The sequence below is a fragment of the Dromiciops gliroides genome, chromosome 2 (genome assembly GCF_019393635.1).
Source record: "Dromiciops gliroides isolate mDroGli1 chromosome 2, mDroGli1.pri, whole genome shotgun sequence".
NCBI classification, from domain to species: Eukaryota; Metazoa; Chordata; class Mammalia; order Microbiotheria; family Microbiotheriidae; genus Dromiciops; species Dromiciops gliroides.
Genome location: NC_057862.1, coordinates 334,799,163 through 334,825,814, shown reverse-complemented (window position 1 = coordinate 334,825,814; position 26,652 = coordinate 334,799,163). Strand labels below are relative to the sequence as shown.

At 37.9% G+C, this 26,652-nt stretch overlaps 1 protein-coding gene across 2 annotated transcripts; it reads right to left on the bottom strand.

Moving 5' to 3' along the window:
* Positions 1 to 5,478: 5,478 nt before the first annotated feature.
* On the bottom strand, positions 5,479 to 23,277 carry MAT2B (methionine adenosyltransferase 2B). 2 transcript variants are annotated; one of them, XM_043987924.1, is made up of 7 exons: positions 23,078 to 23,277; positions 16,690 to 16,884; positions 14,179 to 14,293; positions 13,849 to 14,001; positions 12,638 to 12,831; positions 7,533 to 7,646; positions 5,479 to 6,442 (listed from the first exon to the last, which is right to left on the bottom strand). In XM_043987924.1, exons 1-7 carry the CDS (start codon positions 23,105 to 23,107, stop codon positions 6,272 to 6,274), a joined length of 972 nt encoding a protein of 323 aa, XP_043843859.1. In that variant the 5' UTR covers positions 23,108 to 23,277; the 3' UTR covers positions 5,479 to 6,271. The 2 variants fall into 2 exon arrangements, with proteins under 2 accessions (XP_043843859.1, XP_043843858.1); XM_043987923.1 differs by lacking the exon at positions 23,078 to 23,277 and adding an exon at positions 20,602 to 20,793.
* Between the last annotated feature and the right edge of the window lie 3,375 nt (positions 23,278 to 26,652).

Genomic DNA, 26,652 nt, shown 5'->3' with positions numbered 1-26,652 from the left:
CCCACGCAAGACCCTCCAGGTTTCTCTGAACTCCCCCTGCTCATCATTTCTTACAGCACAATAGCATTCCATCGCATTCATATACCACAACCCATCCAGCCATTCCCCAATTGATGGGCACCCCCTCAACCTCCAATTCCCTGCCACCACGTAAAGAGCAGCTATAAATATTTTTGTACACATGGGTCCCTCTCCCCCTTCCACTGGAACCACTGGGTCAAAGGGTATGCACAGCTTTATCGCCCTTTGGGCATAATTCCAAAACGCTCTCCAGAATGGTTGGATCAGTTCACAGCTCCACCAACAATGAATTAGTGTTCCAATTTTCGGAGTGGAATAATCTTAATAAGAAAAACAATATGCTGTACAGAGTAACAAAGTAAATGGAAACAACAAAATCTGAATGCTGTGTAATTATAGTGACTGAGTCAATTCCCTGGGAAAGGAAAATGCATCCCTTCCCTTCTTTGCATAGTATCGACAGTCTATAGATATGCAATATATTATGTCAGAATCAATGTACTGGTTAGTTTTGCTGAATATCATGTCCACTACCACCACTACCCCTTTCTTTTATTTCTTTTTTAAAAATTTACTTTTCTTTATTCTTTGTTAAAAGAAATGGGTGGGGACAGGTAGGTGGCACAGTGGATAGAGCATTGGTCCTGGAGTCAGGAGTACCTGAGTTCAAATCTGGACTCAGATGCTTGACACTTACTAGCTGTGTGACCCTGGGCAAGTCACTTAACCCCAATTGCCTCACTAAAAAAAAAAAGAAAGAAAGAAAGAAAAGAAATGGGTTGGTGGATAAAGGAGGAATATATTCAGAAAGGATGATAATATAAAAGCAAAAGTTAGCAATATTTTTAAAGGAAATAAGAAAAGTTTGGAGGACCATTCTTAAAATTGGGAGGTTATTTTGGGGGACAACCATGGCTCCCCCATAAAACAGTTTTCGAGATGTCAAACACAGAATCCTGGGTTAAATGCACCATATTCTCATTTCTTGTGACCGAAGGTTTTTATGAAATTCTCCACCTTGTCTAACCTTGCCTTCTGTATTAAAACAACACTTACTTTCTATTAGTATAAATGTAGCTAAAGGTATAACCAATAAGAGTGTTTTCCTTAGAAAACACATGTAAAGAGGTATAGAATTAGTTAGACTACAAAATGATGCTGGAAAATTTTCAATAATTCATATTCAAGTATTATGGATTACAATCTATTAACACTATCTATATAGCATTATTACAATTTGATGCTCTCTTATTTAAATACAAGAATAGCCTAAAGGAAAGAATTATACTACTGAATAGTATATATTAAGGAAGATTCAACTGTGGGAAACAAAACAAGGCTATAAATAGAATGGGCAGTCTACTGACTGGTTTTCTAGCTAGCTGTTTTTAAGATGCTAATCCAGTCTTAAAGGCAGTCACCCAGATTTTTATGAATATAAAACTGAATTTGTCTAACTCCTCTAACAACATGCTTTCAACCCACTGCTGAGTTTTCCCATGAGGCAAGGCTGCTGGTGGGGTATGACTTCCATCTTTGCCAGCAAGTAAACTTCCACCTCTTGCTGTGAGCCTGACCCCTGGAGGTGATGTGGAGAGCCTTCAGTTTAAAGAGGAACAACCTTCCCTTTGATTTCAGGCCTTCCATCTATTTGTCCCTTGAGAGAAGATGAGGAAAGTCAGTGGGGAACTCAATTTCCATCTCCTGCTACACAGTCTCCTGCTTAATCTCCAGCCTTCAAAGGGAAAGGCAGTAGTGAGATGGGGCCTCCCATTTGACCATGAGTCTTTTATCTTGTGATATACTTGTTTCTTGCCTCATGTCCAGTATCCTCTGGGAAAAGTGGCACCTTCCACTTGATGATGAACATTCCCACACCTGGTCTTGCACTACATATTTCCAATAATTCTGAAACCCTGTAGATCACCATCCAAACCCCATTCACCATCCCCCACTACATTATTGCTTATTCCTAGCCCCAAATCCTAAAACAACCACCACTTCTATTATTCCCTCTGGAATGCCTGTTCCATGGGGAACAAACTTTGCTTCATCCTAAATCTTTCCCCCTCCCACTCCTATCTTCTAGCAATCAACAAAATCTGTCTCCCCCAATGATACAGTCTCCCTGGCCACCCTTTCCAGGGCTGATGTACTATCACTCATTCTCCTAGGCTCATTGCTGGAGGCAGAGGAGTTAGGATATTGCTTACTCCCCATTCACTTCTAAGTTCTTTCCTTACCTCCATTACTCAGTATCCTCTCTTCCTTTGAAGTTTATACAATTTTTATCTGCCAACCAATCAAAATCTTAGTAGCTCTTATCTTCAGACCTCTAAGTCATTCCCTTTCCTTTCTAAACAAGTTTAGTACTTGGCTCACAATTTTTCTCTCCCCCCCCCCCTTCTGCCTTTATACTAAGGGACTTTAACATATATATTGACTCTCCCTCAAATACTCCAACCTCTCAACCTGCTCACTTCCTATGACCTACTCTATCACTTGTAAGGGGCTAAAATTCTAGTTATACAATCTAAAATCTCTAATGAGTGGTCGCCAATAAATTATAAGCTTTAGCAAGAGTTTAGACTTTTAAGTAGTTTTTAAGAAGAATTTGGGGAAGAGAGAGAGAAAGGCCTAGATTCAGCTATCTATTAAAGGGAGAGTGCATTTCTAGCCCCACTCTCCATCAGAGTCCTGATGAAAAAGAGAGAGCACGCCAGCCTCCCTCCCTCTTCCTCCCACAATCGAATGTCAGGACGCCAAAGAAAAGCCACATGTCTTGCCCTCAGGTGCCTTCTCCTCATGGCAGAGTTTTCCTACAGTAAGTCTCCAGCAGGTGGCATCATTCCAATCATTACACACCCCACTTCAGCCACACACGAAGATGGTCATATCTTTCCTCTTGCAAATGTAACACCTAAATGTTCAAGAATTCTAAAATCTGACTATATCTGACCATAATCTATTGGCTTTCCACTTCTCCCTCTGCCTTCCCCTACCAAGCCCTACTCTTCATCCATACTATGATCTCCAATCCCTCAATGCTTCAGTTCTCTCCTAGACCAACTCCTCTACATTAGGTAGTCTCTTCTTTTCTTTTCTCTCTTTTTTTTTTTTTTTTGCAGGGCAATGAGGGTTAAGTGACTTGCCCAGGGTCACACAGCTAGTAAATGTCGAGCGTCTGAGGCTGGATTTGAACTCAGGTCCTCCTGAATCCAACTCCAGTGCTTTATCTACTGCGCCACCTAGCTGCCCCCTTAGCTAGTCTCTTCTTTTCCCCCATCTTGATCTCTTGGTGAACCAGTTCAACTCTGCATTGTTCTTTTAAGTCCCTTTATCATATTGCTGATTGTGCTCTTCAAAGCATCAGCCTTGGATGACTCCTATCATCAACCTTTACTTCTACATGTCTTGCCAAACATAGGTGGAGAAAATCATGCAACCATTTTGACTGGGTCTACTAGAAATTTGTTACATAAACCAAACTGGGCCCTCACTGCTGCTATGCAATACTATACCTCCCTCATTGTCACTATCCCACTTTCCCATAGCAGCTATTATCTTCTGCCTTTTTGGGTCTAACCTACTTAAAAGGCATCTACAAGAGGTACTCACTTTCTTTCCTTTCATTCCTTTATGTCCTTACAGTTTAACTTCCAACTTCATCCTTCCACCAAAACAATTTCTTTTCTTCCTCATCTCTACCACCATCTCTTTCACCCTTGTCTCACATGATAAGACTTGTTATTGATCCTTCATTCTCCTAGAGAACCAATGACCTCACGAAGGTGTCTTGATGTCTTAACTTTCAAGTGAATTGAATATAAGAGCTGCAAAAAGTCGTCAGCATCACTCTTTCCTCCAGAGTAATTGAAGTTCAGTGGCAAGACAAGTCAAGATGCAGTGGATGACCTGGGATACAGTGGATAACCTTGGCTTTTCTACATTAAGGTCTTACCCAGGCCTCAATTTCTCTGAGGCAATGCCCATTCAATGACTAAGAGCTAGGTAAGAATTGAAACAAAGAATAGCCATTAATGTTTGTTGCATTGAATTGAAAATTAACTTTCTAAAAATATATATTTAAATGGAAACATGTAAAAAGAACCTTTCATATATGTATGTGTACATATATACTTAATATAGTCATTTTTTAAAAACTGAGGTAGTAGGGGCAGCTAGATGCCACAGTGGATAGAGCACTGGCCCTGGAGTCAGGAGTACCTGAGTTCAAATCCGGCCTCAGACACTTAACACTTACTAGCTGTGTGACCTTGGGCAAGTCACTTAACCCCAATTGCCTCACTAAAAAAAAAAAATAAAGAAAAAATTGAGGTAGTAGATAGGTCAGCCTTAGTATCAGGAAGACTTGGGTTCAAATCCTGCCTAAGATGCATTCTGACTTTGTGGACATTTGTAAGTCTATTCACCAGGCAACTCTTTCAAACTTTGTTAGACCGAATTGCCCATATCAAAGAAGTCATTTTATTTGTTTGTTTGTTTATTTATTCATTCATTCATTCCTGTCAATTCTACCTTTTTAACATCTCTCATATGCCCTCTTCTCTCCTCTGATCCTGCCACCACCCTGCTTTAGGCTCTCATCACCTCATACCTGGACCATTGTAATAGCTTTCTGGTTGATCTCCCAGACTCATCTTTCCCCACTCTAGTCCATTCTCATGGGTCAAACTGACCTCCTAAAGAATAAATTTGACCATGTCACCCACTTACTCAGTATTGCCTCCAGGATAAAAACCTTGTTTGGCTTTTAAAGCAAGCCCTTTATAACTTCACCTCTTTGTGTTTCCAGTCTTCTTACACCTTTACACCTCTCCACGTAGGAATCCAGTGACAGTGGCCTCCTCTGCTGTTGTTCACACAAGACATCCCATCTTCTGCCTACAATGAATTTTTGTTGTACGTGCCTGGGACTCTCTCCCACTTGATCTACACCTCCTAGTCAGCCTTCCCTGGCTTCCTTCAAGTTTCACCTCCTGTAAAAAGCCTTTCCTTGTCCTCCTTAATTTTAGTGCCTTGTCTCTGAAAATATTTCCAATTGCTCTTGTTTATATCATGTTTGTATATAGCAAAGTGAAGGGATGCTCTATGATGAAAAGGCAGCTGAGCCAAGGTGGCAAACTTAGTATGAGGGTAGATCTTGTATAAGGAATAGGGAACACCTAGTGTATATCATGGTATCTGCAGTAAAAGGAGCATTAGAAATAAATTCGTCCAACACCCTCATTTATTAAAGAGGAAATTTAAGCCCAGGGAATAGAAGATACACCAACCTAAGGTACATAGGAACTAGGAGAATCAGTATTCAAAGCCAGGTTTTCAGATTCCAGATCCACAGCTAATTTCACTACACCCCACAGTCTTATTCCAGAAAACATGAAACCACAGTAGAATGAAAAATCATTGATCACAAAAAAATTAAGAACTCTCATGCCAGCAATATAGATTTATTGTTGTTCATGACTAGTCAAAAAGCTTACAAGGTTCATTATCAGACTAAAACAATGTTAAAGTACAGCCACAGATTCAAAACATCATTTAGAGACATGAAGTGAAAAAAGACAGTTACAAAAACACACAAAGGAACCCAGTCATATGGGTGTTCACTGTATTTTGCTACAAATGTAGGAAGCATCGAGCTACAGAGATTTCAAGATACATAACATTCTGAAAATATATCTTAAGCATAAAAACTGCACTCAAGTTGCAAAAATAAGATTTTACTTTTTTTAAACATTTGATCTGAGCTCAAAGCAATGAAATAATGAACGCCAATGATTTTCACATAAGTTTAACTCACATTAGAACAATAACCATAAAAATGATTTTTCCCCTTTTTTTGGTGACGAGGAACTGATTAAACTCAGCTGCACAAACTCAGCAGTTGCAGAGGTCAACAGCATGAACAATGCATTGCATCCAAAAGAAAGTCTGCAGTGGACCTGCCTTATCCTGGCCATAAAATATTTTAAGAATCATAATTTACCATTCTCCAACAAGAAATTAAGCCAGTAGAAACAAAATGATAAAAGGAAAGATGATTATTTCAATCAGGGCTCTTTTGCCACTTAGCTCCTTTTAGGTAACAGTTTCACTAGTGCAAGAGCATCATTTACCTGAAAGATCTTAAGTGTCACAATTGAAGAACACTCATACAAAACTATTTCCTTTTTTTTCTTTAAAAAGTGCCACATACTGTACTTTTGGTACTATAAAAAAATTTAAACTAATGAAAGACTGTTTGTCTCCATCTCTTGTCAATGAGAAAAGGCCAAAGTGATTCTTTTATCCCAACTCGAAATGGTGTTCGTTGGCCAATGCCCAGGGTCTCTAATTTGGAGCAGTCGAGCTGAGCATTTCTTGGACGTGGAGCTCCTAAGACTGGGCTGTCAGTGATCTTTTTTTAAAAAAGAAAAACAAAACAAAACAAAAACAAAGAAAGAAAAGACAAAGAAAAAAGAAAAACAATTAATGGGCAAAACCCCAAGGCTCTTCCCCTTTTTATATCATTTCCTTTTGCAACACATGTGCTTGTCTACAAAAGAATGTCCTGAAATTTATAGTATTTTTAATAATCTCTATCACCTGGAAGTTCTAGCAAGTACAAATGTAGGTATCTATAAAGAAAAAATGGTAAACCTCATCTCTATAAGTATAAACTGTTAGCATAGGATTATAAATTTAGAATTGGAAGGGATCAGATAACAGGGGTTCAAACATCACCTCTGAGGGTTATTATTTATGTTACCTTGGGCAAGTCATTTAGCAAGCCCTCTCCCTCCCCACTTTGGGCCTTAGTTCCCTCAACTGTAAAATAAGGAGTTTAGACTAGGCAACCCCTGGGAACCCTCCAGCTCTAAATCTATGAGATCCTATAATACCATTTTACCCAACCCAAAGTATGTATCTGGTCATTGCTAGACAAGTAGAAAGCTTCTTTAAGGAATTCTAGGAACAAGGGAACACAAAATTAGAACCAAGTTCTTAGGAGTTGTGTGATATTTCCTTAGACTATATAAAATAGTTCACAATCAAAATTCACCTTCTTTTCCAAAATACTACCCTTTTGATACCCACCTCGCTAAAGACAACCCAAGTGCTTTCCCTCCCCAAAATTATCTTCTCTATTTTGTATACACCTATAAGTATATATGTTGTCTCCCCTAGATAAATTATAAGCTCCTCAAGTGCAGGGACTGTTTGTTTCTCTTTTGTCTAGGTATACCCAGTAGCTAGGATAGTTCTCTTGTATATAGAAGGTATTTAACTACTTATTGATTAGTTAAAAAATTATAGGCAAGGAAACTGAGGCCCAGAGAGATCACTCTGAACCCAGGTCCTCTGCCTCCAAACCCAATGCCCTATCCACTCTACCAACACTAGGAATCTTCAAAGCTTTGTATACACACATTGCACTTGGGTTATTGCAATTATAGAGTTAGATTTTAAGGAAGGGATTTTTTTTCTTCTGCATGTCATATACTTACAGGTCTTAAATGACTATTAGGAAGGTTAAATGCATCTGCAATAGCACATGCCATTTCATATTTGGTCATTTGTTCATTTCCAGACCAATGGAAGGTACCTTTGATTGTAGGATCCTAGGAATAAAGGAAGGGAACACAAAATAAGAACCAAGATCTTCTGAGTTGTGTGATGTTTATTTAGGTTACATAAAATAGCCAAGGCATCAAAGTTCACCCTCTTATTCTTCAATACTATTATTTCCAGAACAACTTTTCTGCAAACGAGATAACACTAAGAAGTAAAAAGCATCCATCTATGTGCTACTGGTTTTTTTCCCCTAAATGTTTTTATAAAACAATATAAATGACTATCCCTGTAAGCTGTCCAAATTCATTCACTGAACTAAAAATCCTAAAAGACCTAACTTCAGAAATTTATGGGAATGGAAATCAAGTTAAATAATTTCAAATTCTATGAGATAGATCCATGATCTATCCTATCAGTACTATGGTAGGCACTGAGAATAAAAATGTAAAAATGAAAACTATCCCTACCCTCTAGACACTTTCATTCTACTAAAATAAACTCAATATAGGTACATTGGAGGACTGTAAAACTTTTTAATCCCAAGATCACTAATAATGAATTATTTTGACACAGTGACTTTCATATCTGCATATCCACTCATCTCTTTTCGGAGCGCCTGACTGTATCCCCATATGCTTGCCTGAATATCCCATTAATATCTGAAACTCAACATACCTAAAAAAAACCTTATCTCCTTCCTTATACCTACTCTTCTCTCGTAACTTCTGTTTCAGTTAAGAGCACTACCATTCTTCTAGTCACCCAGATTCACAAACCAGGAGTCTTCACTTAGTCACCTGCCTATATCAATCAGCTGCTAAGTCTTAATGATTTTAATTCTTTAGCATCTCTAACACTTGTCCCCTTCTCTCCATAATTACCCTAGTTCAAGCCCTTGAGCTTCTTGCCTATTTTAATATCCTCCTAACTGATCTTCCTGGATCCAATTTCTTCCTTTCCTTAATCTATCTCCTACTCAACTGCCATTTTCTGAGAGATAATTTACCCCATTCTACCTCTCTTCCCCCTTCTCCCAGTGCATTCCTCTTTCTCACCCCACCTTAATTTCATTTTTGTGGATCTCATCCCATCATAGTTAACTCACACTTTTTCCTTCTGTCTAGGTAAACTCCTTCTAGCCCTAACAGAGCAAAGTTCTTAGGAGTGACAAGTATCATCATCCCATGCAGGAATGTAAACAGTTTAACCGTATTGATTCCCTTATGATTTTTTTCTTATTTACATTTTTATGCTTCTCTTGAGTCTAGTATTTTAAAGTCAACTTTTCTATTCAGCTCTGGTCTTTTCATCAGGAATGCTTGAAAGTTCTCTCATTAAATATCCACTTTTTCCTCCTGAAAGATTATATTCAGTTTTGCTGGGTAGGTGATTCTTAGTCAGAATCCTTGTTACTAGTGCTGAGTGAGATGAGCAGAACCAGAGCATTGTACACAGCATCATCATTACATGCTGATCAACTGTGATAGACTTGATTCTTCTCAGCAATACAACAGTACAAGATAGTTCCAAAGGACTCATGATGGAAAATGCTCTCCAAATCCAGAAAAAAAAAAAAAAAGAACTGTGGAATATGGATGCACATTGAACCCTACTGTTTCTTTTGTTTTTGATGCTGTTTTTCTTTTTTGAGGTTTTCCTTTTTGCTCTATTCTTCTTTCACAGCATGACTAATGCAGAAATATGTTTAATGTGATTGTACATATATAACCTATATCATATAACCTATGCCATCTTGGGGAGGGGAGAGAGGGAGAGAAATTTGAAACCAGAAATCTTATAAAAACAAATGTTGAAAACTATCTCTACATGTAACTAGAAAATAATAAAATAAATAAATAAAGAATCCTACTTCCTTTGCCCTCCAGAATATCGTACTCCAGGCCTTCTTATCCTTTAATGTAGAAACTAAATCCTGTGTTGTGCTTATTATAGCTCCATGATATTTGAATTATTTCTTTCTGGTTGCTTGCAATATTTTCTCCTTGACCTGGGAGCTATAGAATTTGGCTACAATATTCCTGGGAATTTTCATTTGGGGATTTCTTTCAGAAACTGATCAGTGGATTCTTTCAATTTCTATTTTACCCTCTGATTCTAGAATATTGGGGCAGTTCACCTTATAGTTACTTGAAAGATCATGTCTAGGCTACTTTTTTTGATCATGACTTTCAAATAGTCTAATAATTCTTAAATGATCTCTCTTGGATCTATTTTCCAGGTCAGTTGTTTTTCCAATGAGATATTTCACATTTTCTTCTGGTTTTTCTTTCTTTTGATTTTGTTTCTTGATGTCTCATGGTATCTTTGGCTTCCATTTCTAATTTTTAAGGAATTATTTTCTTCAGTGGGCTTTTGTACTTCTTTTTCCACTTGGCCAATTCTACTTTTTTAGGAGTTCTCTTCAGTGGATTTTTGTGCCTCTTTCACCACTTGGTCTATTCTGGATTTTTAAGGTGTTATTTTCTTTAGTAATTGTTTCATGTCTCTTTCCCCATTTTTTCCTCTACCTCTCTTACTTGATTTTTGAAATCCTTTTTAGGCTCTTCCATGGCCTGAGACCAATTCATATTTTTCTTTGAAGCTTTGGCTATAGGAGTTTTGATTTCATTATCTTCTGAGTTTGTGTTTTGATCTCTGCTGTCACCATAGTATCTTTCTAATCAGGATCTTTTTCTGTTTGCTCATTTTTTCCAGCCAATTTCTTGACTTTTAACTCTATGCAAAAGTGGGGCTCTGCTCCTGAGGTGGAGGAGATACTGCCCAAACTTCATTTTCATGCTTCCATTTTTAGAGTTAGTTCTTGGAGGGGATGTGGGAGAGGGGGAGGTCTGTAAATTTTCAGTTCTTTCAAAGTGGTATAATCTAGGGAGAGGTGTGGTCACTGCTCTCTTGGCCTATGTTCTAATCTGTGAGCGAGCACAAGCACTATTTTTTGCCCTGAAACTCTGACCAGGGTCCCTGCTCCTGCTAGTGCTCCTCCTCGCCCTTGGATTGTGACCTAAAATCTCCTACTGGCAATACAACCAAGTGCTGTTCCCACTGCCAGTAGTGTCCATTGTAATCTCCTTCTGACCAGTTGTCTCACCTCCCTTACCATTTGTGGTCTGAGAGTTCCAGAAGCTTCCAAGGTCAATTCATCCCCAAGGCCTGCTGCTAGCTTGCAAGGGTGGACCTGCACTGGACTGCACTCCACCTTCACCCTAGCAAGACAGATCTTTCCAGTCGACCTTCTAAATTGTCTTGAACTAGAAAAGTGTTTCACCCTGTCCTTTTGTTAGTTTTACCACTCCAGAATTTGCTTTGAGGTGTTATTTTAACATTGTTTCAAGGGGAATTTTGGAGAGCTCAAGTGAGTCCCTGCCTTTACTCTGCCATCTTGACTCTTTCCCTCCCCCCCAAAAAATTTATTTTTCTAAAACACAAATCAGACTATGTCATTCCCCTATTCAGGAAATTTCTGGGGCAGCTAGATGGCGCAGTGGATAGAGCACTGGCCTTGGATTCAAGAGGACCTGAGTTCAAATCCAGCCTCAGACACTAGACACTTACTGGCTGTGTGACCCTGTGCAAGTCACTTAACCCCAATTGCCTCACCAAAAAAAAGAAATAAGAAGAAATTTCTGTGGATAATCTAACATAAAATATAAACTCCTTTTTCTGAGTATCTGGCATCTAATGTCCTTTACAATCTGGATCCTGTCTATCTTTCTAAGCTGGTTACACATTATTCTCTTCATGTACTCTAAGCTACAGTCAAAGTGGTCTAATTTCTATTCCCTATATACTATGGTCCATCTTTTATCTCCATGGTTCATCCTTCATCTCCATATCCTTGCACAGACCACCCTTCTCATGACTTGCCCCCTCGCTATTTCCCCACCACTCAAATGGATGGAATGTTCTCTCCCCTCATCTCCATTTCTGAGAACCCCCAGCTTCCTTCAAAGCTCAACTCAAATAAAACCTCCTTTCAGAGGTTTTTTGGGATTTCTCTAGTTTTTAGCATCTCGTTTCCCTCTCTAATTACTCTGTATTTATGTGTTTATGGTATGCATTTGACTATGAATCCACCATGACATAAACCTATCACATTCCCACAGCAAAATATAAGCTCTAAAAGGTAGGTGTACAGATTTTGTCTTTATATTACCAGTGCTGAGCATAGTGCCCGACACAGAGTAAGCACATAATAAACACTTGTTTACTTGAAAGCTATACAGGAATTGTGGATTTGTGTTAGAACACACCAACAAAACTATAAATCCTCAAAATTTTCTTATACAAATGACTTAGAATTACATAAAATGGATTTAAAGCAACTCAAAAAGTAAAAATAAAGTGTTTCTTTAGACTTTAAAATACATCTAAACCTTTTACTTGATATACAAAGGGACTAGTTCCCCTAAGATCTAGGGTCCATATCCTAAGGCACTATTTTACATAACACAGAGATTTAAAGATCAAAGGGACCCTAAAGGCCATCAGTTCCAACCCTATCATTTTACAGATAAGAAACCTGAAGCATAGAGGGGAAGTGATTTGCTCAGGGTCACAGAGTAAAGAAGTATATGAGGCAGGATCTTCCTGACTCCAAGTCCAGTGCCTAAGCCATTACTCCATCCTGCTTCTCATTGAACTATAACGGTCCAGTACCAAATTAAGTTTTAGGGCTAACAACTTAATTGTTGCTATCCACAGGAAAACAACTATAAGTTGTATTAATTTAAATTTTTATCTTCACAATAAGAAAAGCACAAAGAATAGGTCTTAGAGTTTACAGTCAGAGAAGCATTATGAGAAGAAATGTAAAACTCGAATGCCTAAGATTATAAGGTACCTATGTGCAATAAATGTATAATCTATAAAGGGATGTCTATCCATAATTTTCTAGTTCCAAAAGAAGCTGATCTACTTAGGTTCATTAATATGTGAATCCCACATATTATACCACACTACACTGTCACATGTAGACTGAAACGCTGAATAGCCCCAAGCAGTCCCCTTTCAAAAGTCTCACCAGCATTCTCTTCTCTGCCAGCTGCCGGCAAACACTGGCAACATCCTTGACATTTGTGGGAAACCTCTGCTGCCAGTGGTCCATGTTAGCTGATTTGTTGCTGAACTGAACTTTATCAAACATTATAGTGACAGCGCTTTCTTCCAGTTTTTCAACTTCTCCATACAGAACAGGGATTCGCAGGACTGCTGCACCTTTGGGGAAACAATGTTTCAAACTAGCCTTGCTTTTCAAGTTTCTGTGTAACATGGTAGTTGCAAAGTTTAACATTCTCCCATCTCTGATAATAATTGCTTAAACAAGTATTATTCTGAAGTTTTTTTTCCCTCTTCTAATGTTTAGAGGGATATTCTAAAAGTTTTTTAAATGCCTTCCAAAATTGCTGATTAGTGAATCATTCTAATTTTTTAAAAAGTATGAGTGTATTTTTCATATAACAAATGTTGTCACATGAAGTGAAGAAATACAAAACTATATAAGACAAAGTCCAAGCCCCTATAAGGGCTTACAATCTAATGGAAAAGATACAAATATCTCAAAAAAATAAAATAAAATAAAGATACAAATATCTCTAATGCAAGACATAATGGAAAAGTACAATAAAAGTGGTATGAAATACTATGTGAGTTCAAAGAAGGGTTGATAGAGAGAAAATGAAGGTTTTGTGGAGGGAATGACATGTGAGCTGGCCATTGAAGAATCATTAAGAATTAGACAGGTAGAGATATGGGACGAAAAAGTTTAGAGCATGTTAAAGAAGTAGGAATCCAAGATGGTTGCAGCACGAGGTGTTCAAAAGAGAAGAATTATAAGTAATAAGACAAGAAAAGGTAGGAACAAATCATGAAGGCTAAGCTTTCTGGACCTCCTGAAGTTTTATTTCTGAATTTAACTTCTGATACTTTTTTATACCTGTGTAGTCTTTTGTGCATAAACTATTCAAAAAGTTGATTATTCATTAAAAATAAACCATGTAAATATGCTTTGCATAACTTCATATGTATATATGTATTATCAAACTGCTTGCCTCTTCAATGAGGGGAAAAGGAACAGAAGGTGGGAGAGACTTTGGAACTCAACACTGTAGAAACAAAGGTTAGAAATTGTTTTTATATGTAATTGGGGGAAAAATATGAAATTAAAAAATAAACTATATAAAAGCTGAGCATATTTCCCACTACTATTTGATAACTAATAATGCTATTTCTTACCAACATTGTTTTCCAAGACAGCCCTTTCTCCTTCTAGTTTTGTTTTACCATACAAATTTAGGGGATTTGGAGTATCCTCTTCAGTATAAGGTGGATTTGTTCCATCAAACACATAATCTGAACTAATGTAGATCAGAAATGCTCCTATTCCCGCTAGGAAAAAAATACAAAACAATATCAACTGACTACAGAGATAAAAATTCTTCACTGAATATAAGAGAAAAAAAAATTTCAGGTAAAGGAATATAAAAACAAACCCCTTAAATATGTCTTTAAAATATTAAATCTCAGAAATTAATATTGTATAAAGGTTCTATAATATCAAATTACCTGCTTCCTTTGCTAAATTCCCTGAAGCATCCACATTAAGCTGAGAAGCAGCATCTGGTTGATTCTCTACAACGTCTGGCCTTCTTTCTGCTGCACAATGCACTATGACATGGGGCTGGAAGTTAAGCATTCATGCATTTTTATAAACAAGGAAAATGCAGAATAACTGCAGCTTCACTATAGTAAATATAGAGAAAATGTTCATTAAAGCTGTTAAGGGCTAAAATTCTAGCTAAACTGTCTAAAATATCTAATGAGTGGTCACCAATAAATTATAAGCTTTAGCAAGAGTTAGACTTTTAAGCATTTATTAAGGAGAATAAGAATTTGGTAAAGAGAGAGAAAAAGGCCTAGATTCCTATCTATTAAAGGGAGAGCACATTTCTAGCTCCGTTCTCCACCAGAGTCCAGAGGAAAGAGCGCAAGACCGAGCGCCAGTCTCTTCCTTCCTCCTCCCACTAGTCCGCGTCACTTCCTGATGCCAAAGAAAAGACTCCTGGTCTTGCCCTCAAAGACCTTCGCTTCATGGGCAGAACTCTTCTACAGTAAGTCTCCAGCAGGTGGCGTTATTCCAATCTTTACAAAGCAAAACCTTCTTCATCACTACTGAATTAACAGGTCAGTAATACTATTATTCCTTCTTCAAGTGAATGGAGTAAAAGAAATTGTTTCACAACTTCCCAGAAAAAAGCAAGTGGGTCAATAGTAATGATGACACTTTTATAATACCGACCAGTTACATTCACTGCTATGTCAATGTCTATAGTCCTAAACCAGAAAGCTTAAGATTAATTTGAGTAGGAATGGGAGGAACTGTATACCATATGCAACATAATATGACCTGAAAAGTTAATAATACATAGGAATAAAAAAGAAAAAGAAAAAATAATACATTGGAACAGTAATTAAACCTGTGAATTCACTAATATAGGGAACTCCCAAGTGAGTTCTTTTTCTATTAATACAGGTCACCAACTGCTCTACAACTTACAGATTTAGTGAGTTACCGAGAGAAATAAGATCCTAAGTGACTTGTCCAAGTTCACACAATCAGTTTTTGGTACTTTGTGACTATCCAGGTTATTCTGGATATGAGGCTTGTTCTCTATTTATTACGCCATAATGCCTCACAATTCAGAAAAAATGGGAAGAAACATTAAGTTTTCAACATATATGCTTATAAATTCAAATACTTCCAAACATTCTATTTATGAATAAATCTTTAAGCAAGTTATTGCTAGCATGCAGATGCTGTCAGCACCATGATTAGCAATTATGAAGCCTAGCATAGCTGTCTGGTTTGGCATTGAGGAAGCAGATAGCAGTGCCCCAGAAACTGGGGAGGATGGAGAGGGAAGGAAAATAGTTAAGGAGAAAGTAGGACTTTTTTATTACCAATGCCAATGGACTTAACTAGCTTGATAGATTTCTATGCTGTTATGTATTTAGAATTGCTCACAGAACAAGATTAAGACCCAAGTGAGCTTCTCACATAGAAAACGTACCATTTCATTAAAAAAAATTTTTTAAAAGAAAGAAAAAAGCCCAAATCCTTGATTAGGATTTATTTTTGTCTCTCCTCTTTTTTTCAGCTACCCTAAGCAACAGGAAGACAGCTGAAGAAGTGGGGGGGAGGGGGAGGGAGAAGGGGGCCACACACAATGTGTGTGTGTCTTTGTATAAAACCTCTGGTGTTTTATAGAATTATTTACCCCTGTCCCTCATGATAAAGGATCAGAGTTCCAGCAAGTGCTGTGTCCATAACAAAACAGCTTTTCAGAAACAGCTTCAGTTGTATTTCTGTAATGATTATTATTCTTAAACTGTACCCCATATACCTATGGGTGTGTTAGAGTAGATGTAATAGAAACATAGTGCATTTAGAGGTAATAGCATATTATCTCCAAGGACCTGAATACAAAAGTAGTGACAAAATAATATAAAACACATATTTGAATAGCAAAGGAGATGATATGGCCATGTCATGAAAGTATGGTAACAGATGGAGTATTACCAGGATATCTGAACAAGACTGAAAGAACAAGAGGAAGTCTTCCAGCATATTGAACAGATTTTTTTATAATGTCATTATGGAAAGATATAGACATGAATTACACAGCATCATTATTTAGATGATGTATTACCTAAACTGGTGAGCAAATAGTTTTATCCACTTGTTAATCCATCAAATTGATGAAGATAGAAGTAACCTTCAAATCCCTCCTCAAGTGTGCATTCCTAAAAATTCCAAATAGTACTGGTGATGGGCCCTGCTCTAAGTGATAATACTGATTGATCTTTGTATCTTCTTTGTTCCTTAGGTACACACACACATTTCTCACATTTGTCCTTTTGTGAATGGCAACTTCTTTATACATCTTCTTTGTCATGATTTCTTAATGCCCTGGTTTCTTAAGCCAACTCTGACAGTGAGTAGTTTCCATATATCCCCGGAGTTTTCTAACACTGAAGGTGCTTAAGTGCTTAAAAAACAAAACCATTATACCTTACCTGAAAATCCTGAATGATATCATGAACTGCATGAGTATCCAAAAGATTGACTTGTTCAAATCTAGGTCGAGCTCTACTGTATCCACAGCCAACTGCATGCCAGTTGTTCTGCTCAAACTCTTTGTATACAGCTCTGCCAAGTAGGCCAGTGGCACCAGTAATCAAAGCACGCCTACTAGGGACATTAACATCCTCCTAAAATATGAAAGGAAAAAATAATTAATTTGAACATCATGATATCATAAGAAATAGCCCTAATAGCAAAGCACATTTACTGAACAACTAAAGGACCTGGAAATTTGATATGTTTCAAACCTATAAAGAAATTAGTAATTGACAGAAGAAACAATGACCAATGGAACTATAAGGCTAATGTCATACATTTAAAAGATTTCAAAAAGCCTAATTAGCCTGCCTTGTCAGATGACACTGAATAAGCAATTTAAATTACATACCTCTTAGTTTCACCCCAAAGATTTGAAATCAAGTTAATACTGTATAAACTTATTTATATTCACCTGTTAACATCTAAGTGAGGTAGCTCATACACACCAATTTTCATTAGCATACGTCTCAGTGATTTGCCAAAAACACTTATACTTCGATTTAGGCTTACTTATTTTGTGATCTGATCACATAGTTGGACTTTATTTGGTTAAAACGTTTAAGGGGCGGCTAGGTGGCACAGTGGATAGAGCACCGGCCCTGGATTCAGGAAGACCTGAGTTCAAATCCAGACCTCAGACACTTGACACTTACTAGCTGTGTGACCCTGGGCAAGTCACTTAACCCCAATTGCCTCATACCAAAACAAAACAAAAACAAACCAAAACCAAAAAAAAAAAATTTCCCTTGATCAATGTTTCTTTTACCACCAATACACTTTAGGTCCAGACTGGAATATTCTTACATTTATTCCACAATGCCATTCTCCACAGATGCTCAGCTGAAGGGACATAAGTATATAGAATAAACACCAAAATGAAGTTTAACCAAAATAATAAATACTACTAATCTGTTAAAATTACATTAACTGCAATATAGCTATCAATGAATTTTACTTTAATAAATTCTTAAAAATCTTAAATGTAGAAGTACCATACTTATGGTTTAAAAAAAAAAAGCTGCCCCCAAACACACATTCCAAATCTTTTACAGGCTTCCATGAGTCAAGTGACTTGTTAACCCAAGACTTTTAGTCTCTGGCTTTTTTTTAAATAAAAAGTTATGATTGAGGGGCAGCTAGGTGGCACAATGAATAAAGCACTGGCCCTGGATTCAGAAGGACCTGAGTTCAAATCCAGCCTCAGACACTTGACACTGACCCTGGGCAAGTCACTTAACCCATTGCCCCACCAAAAAAAAAAAAAATTATGTTTAAGTTATAATTTATATGTATATGCAATCTGATGAACCACATCTGGATAAAAGGTAAATATTGGGTTTTTGTTTTGTTTTGGGTTTTTTTTTGCTGGGCAATGAGTGTTAAGTGGCTTGCCCAGGGTCTCACAGCTAATAAGTGTCAAGTGTCTGAAGCTGCATTTGAATTCAGGTCCTCCTAAATCCAGGGCAGGTGCTTTATCCATTGTGCCACCTAGTTGCCTCATAAAGCTGCATTTGAATTCAGGTCCTCCTAAATCCAGGGCAGGTGCTTTATCCATTGAGCCACCTAGTTGCCTCATAAATATCGTTTTTAAGTTTAACCTCCTACTTCAGTCTAGCAAGGCAAATGAAATCATGCTTGTTACTGGTTGATACACAACAGGGTCATGACCTTCAGAAAAGTTTATGACCTCTCATTTACACAAACCAAAATTTTGATCACAGCTTCAGAGTTGCCTAAAACTAATATATTCATCTATAAATATGCCCTTTCTTAAGTAGAGAACAACAAATCATTTCTCCTCAAACTCTGATATTTAAAATAACATAAAAATCAGAAAACATTTTAAAATGCACTAAAATCTGCTGATCAAGAATTTTACCAATTATATTCCAAACGAGTGAACTACAATTTTGTGAGGTTAAGAATGTTTACAAAATGGAAACATCTTCCAAATCTGACCTACCACATAAAAATCTAGTTTATTGCTAATCTGTAAAATACTTTAGACAATCACTCTAGAAATTGTTCTGAACATGAATATACAAATGCCAACCACTATACAGTATCACCAAAAAGTTTTAGGATAAATGCTGCAAACTTAGACACATCCACAAAAGAGGTGAAATTTCTTTTAGCCGACATGCAAAGTACTCACAGAGGGTCTCCTGCATTTTAGTGAAGGCAATAAGTAAATAGATAAATAAATAAATATGTGTGTACACATACCTGTATGTGTGTATGTATGTGTGCATATACATATGCATGAATGTTTTAGCCCTTGAAAAATAAAGTCCTTGTAACAAGTTTGAAGCTACAGAGTCATGTCTCTTAAATGTTAATTTGGCAAGTAAGTAAATAACTCTCAGAACAGTAAAAGATAAAGAACATCATGAACTAAATCTTAGCCTGTCTGCTTTGTGTATTAGTTCCCACTTTCCAGTTTGCTTTTATTTTTATCAGAAAAGTTGAACATTTTTAAAGTAATTATGGAATTTTTTTTCTATTTTAATGGGAAAAAAGTAAATACTATAACCACATATTTATATGGATTTACAAAATGTGGAAATTACACAGAATAGGAAAGCATCTAGAGGCTATAATCTTCACCTTAGAATTACAAATTCATGTAAGTATATTTGACACGTTTTAGATTCATTACATTGAACTACTGAATCTCAACATATTTTTCCTGCTTCTCATTATTTAGCATAACAGGGCAATATCTATTTTCTTGTTTGTCTGTACCTGTAATTTCATTAGCATAAGAGAACTCAAACAACCAGCAGGTCTGAAACTTCTAATCTCAGGAGACTAAGAAGTCAAATGACTTGCCCAGGGTCACAGAGTCAGTATATGTCAGCACCAAGATTGGAGCCTGAATCTTCATGACTCCAGCTCTCTATCAACTACACCTTATTGTTTCTAAGAAGAATATATCATTAATAACAACCACTGACAATTCGTCATACTAAGGAAATTTTCATTCTCAAGACCTTATTCTAATTCTAACCCTTATAACTAAGGCTGCCATAAAAACCATTATCCACCTGTTTTTAGAAATTTATGGATCGCTCACGAAAAGATCCCCATAGAAAAGAAAAAAATTCACACATTTGTATCGATGTGTATATACATATATGTATACAGCTATGCATACATGAAGAATTATTGCCTAATTCAATTCCAGAAGTATTTATGGAGAACTTATTATCTATGAGGGGAGGGAGTGAATGGAGAAGGAAGATGGGTCAGAGCATGGGTTCTACATTCCTGTATCTGACGATGTAGAAACAACTCTCCTCAGCCCCAAACCCAGAAATGGAGCTCTTCAACCACCACCAACTTTATGAAGAGCACATCTGCGTAGTGCTCTGTGAGAGACCCCCCACCTCCCCCGGGCCCTGGGCACATAAGATCCCTGAGCCGAAAGAACCCAAGCCTGAGAAGCCGCGCCCCATCGCGATCTGTTTGCCAGAAAGCTGCTATTTCTGAACCACAGATCACGAAGTTCCAGGAAAATCTGCAAAGAAAAGATAAAGGAAGTGAAATCACAGCAGAGGCAAGGCTAAAGCCTCCAACAGGAAACTCTCTTCCTGGGGCCAGGGAAGCAAAACAGAGGCCTCCAAAACGGAGAGCGCCTTCGGAAAACAAGTCAGGGGCTTCCCAGGCTTTGCCCTCCCCGGTTCCTCCTCGGCCTCAGCCCCCCGGGGCTCGGAAGCTCCCGAGCTGGGAAATACGCAGGCAGCTCCGCTCCCCGAGGGGAGGAGAAGCGGGGCGGGCGGTAGGAGAGGGCCGACCCCGCTCACCTCCACCAGCTGGCAGCTCCCGGGGACGAAGTGGATGGTCAGCTCCTTCTCCCGCCCCACCATCCCCGCAGCCGTGGCGGCGCCGCCTGCTTCCAACCAGCGCCCCAGCCCCAGAGTCGGCCCCGCAGCCACCAGCGTCAGGAGTGCCTCCCACTAGGCTCCGGCCCAGCCCCTCCACTAGATCCCTCCCGGCTTCCACCGTCCCCGTCGGGGTCGCTGATTGGTTAACTTCCTCTGTGGTCAAAAGTGCTGATTGGCTACGATCACGCTCTCTCTCAGAGTCTCTTAAAGGGATAAATGTATCTTCGGGGCAAGTTCTAAACAAGTCTAGACTGTTACAGGAACTAGATAAGACTTTTCTCCTTTTGCAAACGATTTACCCCAATCACACTTATGAGGTTCTGGTATGTGTTACCCCGAGATAAGGATAGAGATTTAACACTACAACCAGAGAAAACTGACTTCAGGAACAATTAGATTAAAAAAAAAAAACCTCAGTTAGAATCTGCACTTGGCACTTGTTAGCTGTGTGATACTGAACAAATCACTTCTTTCTGAGATCAGAGATTTACAGCTGGGAGAGATTTGGAGGCCACCTAATCCAATTAACCTCCTTTTTACAAATGGGGAGACTCAAGGTCAGAGAAGTTTTCTGACTTGGCTGCAGTCACGTGAGTAAGTGGTAATGGAATTCAAATTCAGGCCCAGTGACTCCAAGCACTTAGCACTATATCAAGGAAGAAAACTGACATTCTGTTTTCTAAAGTCTTTTCCACCTCCACATCCTATGATCTGTGACTTCTTCATTCACACTATCAGGATCCTTTAGCATATAGGGTCGCTGCCCCGTTTCTACACCCAGTAAACTCTGCTTCTTCACAACAATTTTCAAATAACTAGGTCTCTATTACTTCTCTCAAATCAAATCAGAGAATGACTTGTTTCCTGTCTTGCCATTCTATGTTAAATCAGTCCAGAAAAACTCAGATTCTGGGTAGATGGGAAAAACAATAAGTGTTTGGCCTATTATAAAGTCCCTTCTTGGGACAACTAGGTGACACAGTGGATAAACCACGGGCTCTGGATTCAGGAGGACCTGAGTTCAAATTCGACCTCTGACACTTGACACTCACTAGCTTTGTGACTCTGGGCAAGGCTCTTAACCCTCAGTGCCTCGCAAAAAAAAAAAAAAAAACTTTCAAGAGCCACCTCTACTATAGGTAGACAAAAGTCATTGTATATTATGTGACAGGGACGTTTGGCTTGTCAGACCCTGTCCTAGACATGTAACAGCAACCAATGTTCTTCCAGATACAGTAAAATAACATTACCTAAACAGCAGGGGAAAGCCATGTTTCATTTGCCATCATATAAATCAACTCAAGATTATAAACAGTGCTTTAAAAAGACTTTCTTTTTTCTGAGTCCAAGTATTTCTCTTCTATTCTTCCCCATCCCTTCTTCCCCCACCCCTCGACCACTCAATGGATTCAAAAGTGCATGAATTAATCCCTTAATAGGGACAGTTTGGTACAGAAAACCAACACATCTTCTGGTGTATATCTGAGTATGTTGTTTTAGACTACACTAAGTGCCCTCAAATTATAGACACGATCTACAAGTAATAAGGTAATCAGAAGAAAAAAACAAACAAACCTGGATACTATTCCTTAAACCAAAAAGTACCTGGGTGGTTTTGTTTAGTTAAAATGGAGATTCTAATGTAACAACTCACAGACTATTAAAGAAAACAACAAAAAACAACATTCTATTCTGTTCCGTGGAGGGACTTCAGCTAAGATGTAGTATGGCAATTTCCCTGTCTTATATAAAGGAGGAAAAAAGAACCCTACTATGGTTATAGTAACTCATCTGACTTACATTTGAACATTAGTATTTGGCTACCTGTCAGAATGGTTTGACTTTTATTCTTGGTCTATTACATGAGTAGAAAACACATCTTTAACCATAGTAGGAGAATAAATGTAAATACAATCAGTAGATAAGATGTGTCACAACTAAGCCTGTAAATTTAAATTGAGTAGGCTGGGGAATACACACACAGGCACATATACATACAAAATCTCTTCATATAGCAAAATAAAGAAAAATAGGAGCAAAGGACCATAGATGAAATCCCTAAGTAATCTGGGAAAAGGTGGTGAGGGAGAACATTTTAAATGCTGGCAAATGAAAATCGTACTACATTTTGCATTGTGTTCATGTCAGCTCCTAAAACTGTCTTCTAACTAAATCCTGTGATCCCTTGGATCCCTAGGATCACAGCCTTCCCCCCACACCCATTTTCAGTGTTGAACAAACTTTCCCATCTAAATGGTACACTCAGGCTAACTTTGTAGATTTGTTACATACTAGTTCTATTTTTCGCAGGCATTCATTGAGATTCCGTTTTAAAGCCATAACACCTCAAATTCCAAAACCAAAGCATTTTAATTTTTTAATGTCCAACCCTTACCTGTTCCATTTCCACCAGCATTTCAGGCATGATTCTTATTTCAGGAAATAGATTTAGAGATTGCCCTAGACCCCCGGGCAAGGTCCAGGGCTTGCCGTTTCTTTGTCTACTTCAGCCAGCAAACAACACATGCACTGGAAGAGCGAGGCTTTTTCACTTGACCTTTTTTCAATTAGCATTTTGATTCCAGTCTCTGAGTCACGTGCCGTTTTCCACATTCTAGTAAGCTGGCAGCTGATTCCTTCTGGCAGCATTGAAAATGCCCAATGAGAAGTTACAGGCTTAATTTCGACTTAAATCAGAGTGCAATTGCAGAACCATTATGTATGTCTAAGTGATTTAAGGTAAAAGCTTCCTTTGTAACCTGTGGCAATTGTTCTTTTGTAAGAAATACTAAGTAGGCAGTTAGGAAACAGCCAACCATGCAATTGCTTGCTTAGGCTCTGTCTGGAGGGTAATAGGAACAATGGGTGAAATTTGCAAAGTGGCAAATTTTGGTATTTTGTTAGGAAAACTTTCTAAATGTTTGAGCTATCCCAAAATAGAATGGACTAAAGAGGTAGTGAACGTCCATTGCCCTCACCTCCTACCAGAGGCCTTCAAACAAAAGCTGTAAGACTTTTCAGGCATGTGGAAGAAATTCATGTTTCTAGTTGGGTTCTGAAGTCCCAACTCAGATTATTTGATTCTAATTATTCTCCATCAGTGGTAAGGAAACAGTGAAATAGAATTGTTATTGCTGGCATTTTTTGACTTCTTAAGTGTTTGAGAAAACAGAAGTTGTTGTTTTAGCTATTTTTTAATTTTATTTTTTATTTTTTCCCCAATTACATGTAAAGATATTTTTTGAGATCCAAATTTTTCTCACACCCATCTTTCCCTCCCCGCTCCTGAGGCCAGCAAGCAATTTGATATAGGTTATACGTTACAATCATGTTAAACATATTTACACATTAGTCATATTGTAAGAGAAGAATCAGAACAAAAGGAGGGAAAACACAAGGAAGAATAAACAAGAACAGTAACAAAAGCAACAACAAAAGTGAAAATACTGCATTCAGACTCCATTGCTCTTTTTCTCAATGTGGAGAGCATTTTCCAGTCTTTTGGCATTGTCTTGGGTCATTGTATTGCTGCAAAGAGTTGTCTATCACAGTTGATCATCATACAATGTTGCTGATACTGTGTATAATGTTCTCTTGGTTCTGCTCATTATATTCATTCCCTCAATTTCCAGTTCTTCGCTACCACAAAAAGAGCAGCTATAAATATTTTTGTACATGTGGGTCTTTTTCCCTTTTTTATAATCTCTTTGGAATATAGACCTAGTAGTGGTATTGCTGGGTCAAATGGTATGCACAGTTTTATAGTCTTTTGGGCATGGTTCCAATTTGCTCTCCAGAATGGTTGAATCACAGCTCCACCAACAGTGCATTAGTGTTCCAATTTTCCCACATCTCCAACATTTATCATTTTCCTTTTTTGTCATTCCATGACCAGGGCAAAGCCACCTGCCTTGTGTGTACCTCCCTTATAATTCAATTGTCTCTTAAGTACTGTTACAGATCTCAGCTTTTCAAAGATACTTCTACATATTTAGAAAGCTACTATTCCTGTTCAGTAAGTTACTTTTTCTGAACTAGCTAGAAATGACAATATTGGCTTAAAAAGAAAACACAGGGGCAGCTAGGTGGTGCAGTGGCTAAAGCACTGGCCTTGGATTCAGGAGGGCCTGAGTTCAAATCCAGCCTCAGACACTTGACACTTAACTAGCTGTGTGACCCTGGGCAAGTCACTTAACCCTCATTGCCCTGCAAAAACAAACAAAAAAACCAAAACACAAGATCCATCAACTCCAGAGAAATGAACAAAAGAGAGCAGGGTGGATTGCACTTGGAACATTCACAGCATTTTCAATGACTTTAGGAAACTCCCAGAAACAAAAACATTTCATTTTGGTTTTTGGTTTGTTTTTTATTTTTTCTTTTAAACACCAATGCTCTTCTGATGACATTATATGGCAATGAATTATGAATTAACCACAAACGCTATGGAATTAAAATTACAAGTCTCTCAAATAATTGCTATCATTTCCAGCATATTACAAATAATTTCATTCATGGAGTAGCATAAATATATCAGATATATAACCAGAAAAGGCAATGAGTTGTTCACATAGTAAGAAAAAAAGATTTTTTTAAAAACTCCAAAACTCAGCCTGGATGCTACATTGACACCAATGCATTATTATAAGAAAGTCCTCAGAAAACTGGCTCAAGCTCCTGTGGAAAAATGACAGAAGGGCATGGGCGAAAGTTGTACAGGATGAGAAGGCACAGATGGATGGTGATGGCCACTGAAAGCAGAGCTACATCAGTGAGATAACATATATAGCAATGCAGCCCTTCTGTCTTAGGCCACTTCTACACTGGAAAAATTCCAAAGCTGAAACTAAATTTGTTCTGAAGTAACAGCTTTAAAACAAATTTAATTAAGCAAAAAAACTCTGGTGAGACCATCACAAGTGGAACTAGTGGCAGAAATCTTTTTCCAGGTATGCTTTTTGGAGGCAAAGACTATAGAGTTCAATAGCTCACATTTACCTAGTATATTTTGGTTTACTTATCCTCACCAGTTTGGGAGGCAATGCAAATATTATTCCTAGTTTATAGATGGCTAACTGAATTATATATAGAGGGTCACACAGCTGAGTGTCAGAATCAAATCTGAACTTGTTTTCTGTCCATTGATCTTTCTATTATACCAGGTTGAACCTCATTGGATATGTCTTTACTCCTGATTTAAGAAATGGTAAAGGAATATTGAGGATGATGTCACATTTCTTTTTTTTTTTTTTTTTAGTGAGGCAATGGGGGTTAAGTGACTTGCCCAGAGTCACACAGCTAGTGAGTGTTAAGTGTCTGAGGGCGGATTTGAACTCAGGTCCTCCTGAATCCAGGGCCGGGTGCCCCCGATGTCACATTTCTTGATATTCCCACTGCTACAATTAAAATGTTCTTTAAGTGCTCAGCAATATAAGTATATTCGATGAGAAAGGATTCCCTAATTTTAATACTCTGAATTCCCCAATTTCCAAAAAGGCATTCTTTTGTGCAAACTATTTCCCAGTTACTAACTGTAGGTTGCCTTCATATTTATGAAGAACTTTAAATGTCTAATATTTATACTAATATTTTTTCTCATGAGCCTAACATTATACTTAGGATTGTTTTTGTTTTTAAATCCAAATGTCAAACATTTATTCATGACATGTTTTGACATATTTCCCCAAAATTTTTAATCCAAAGAAATTATTTACTTGCTCTTAATTCAGAAAGAATTTGTCATTTAAGGGGGGGGCGGCTAGATAGCACAGTGGATAAAGCACTGGCCCTGGATTCAGGACTACCTGAGTTCAAATCCGGCCTCAGACACTTGACACTTACTAGCTGTGTGACCCTGGGCAAGTCACTTAACCCCCACTGCCCCACAAAAAAAAAAAAAAAAGAATTTGTCATTTAAATGCCACTTAACTTACCTACCCACAAATTAGCAACTCAAAATAGAGTGTCACC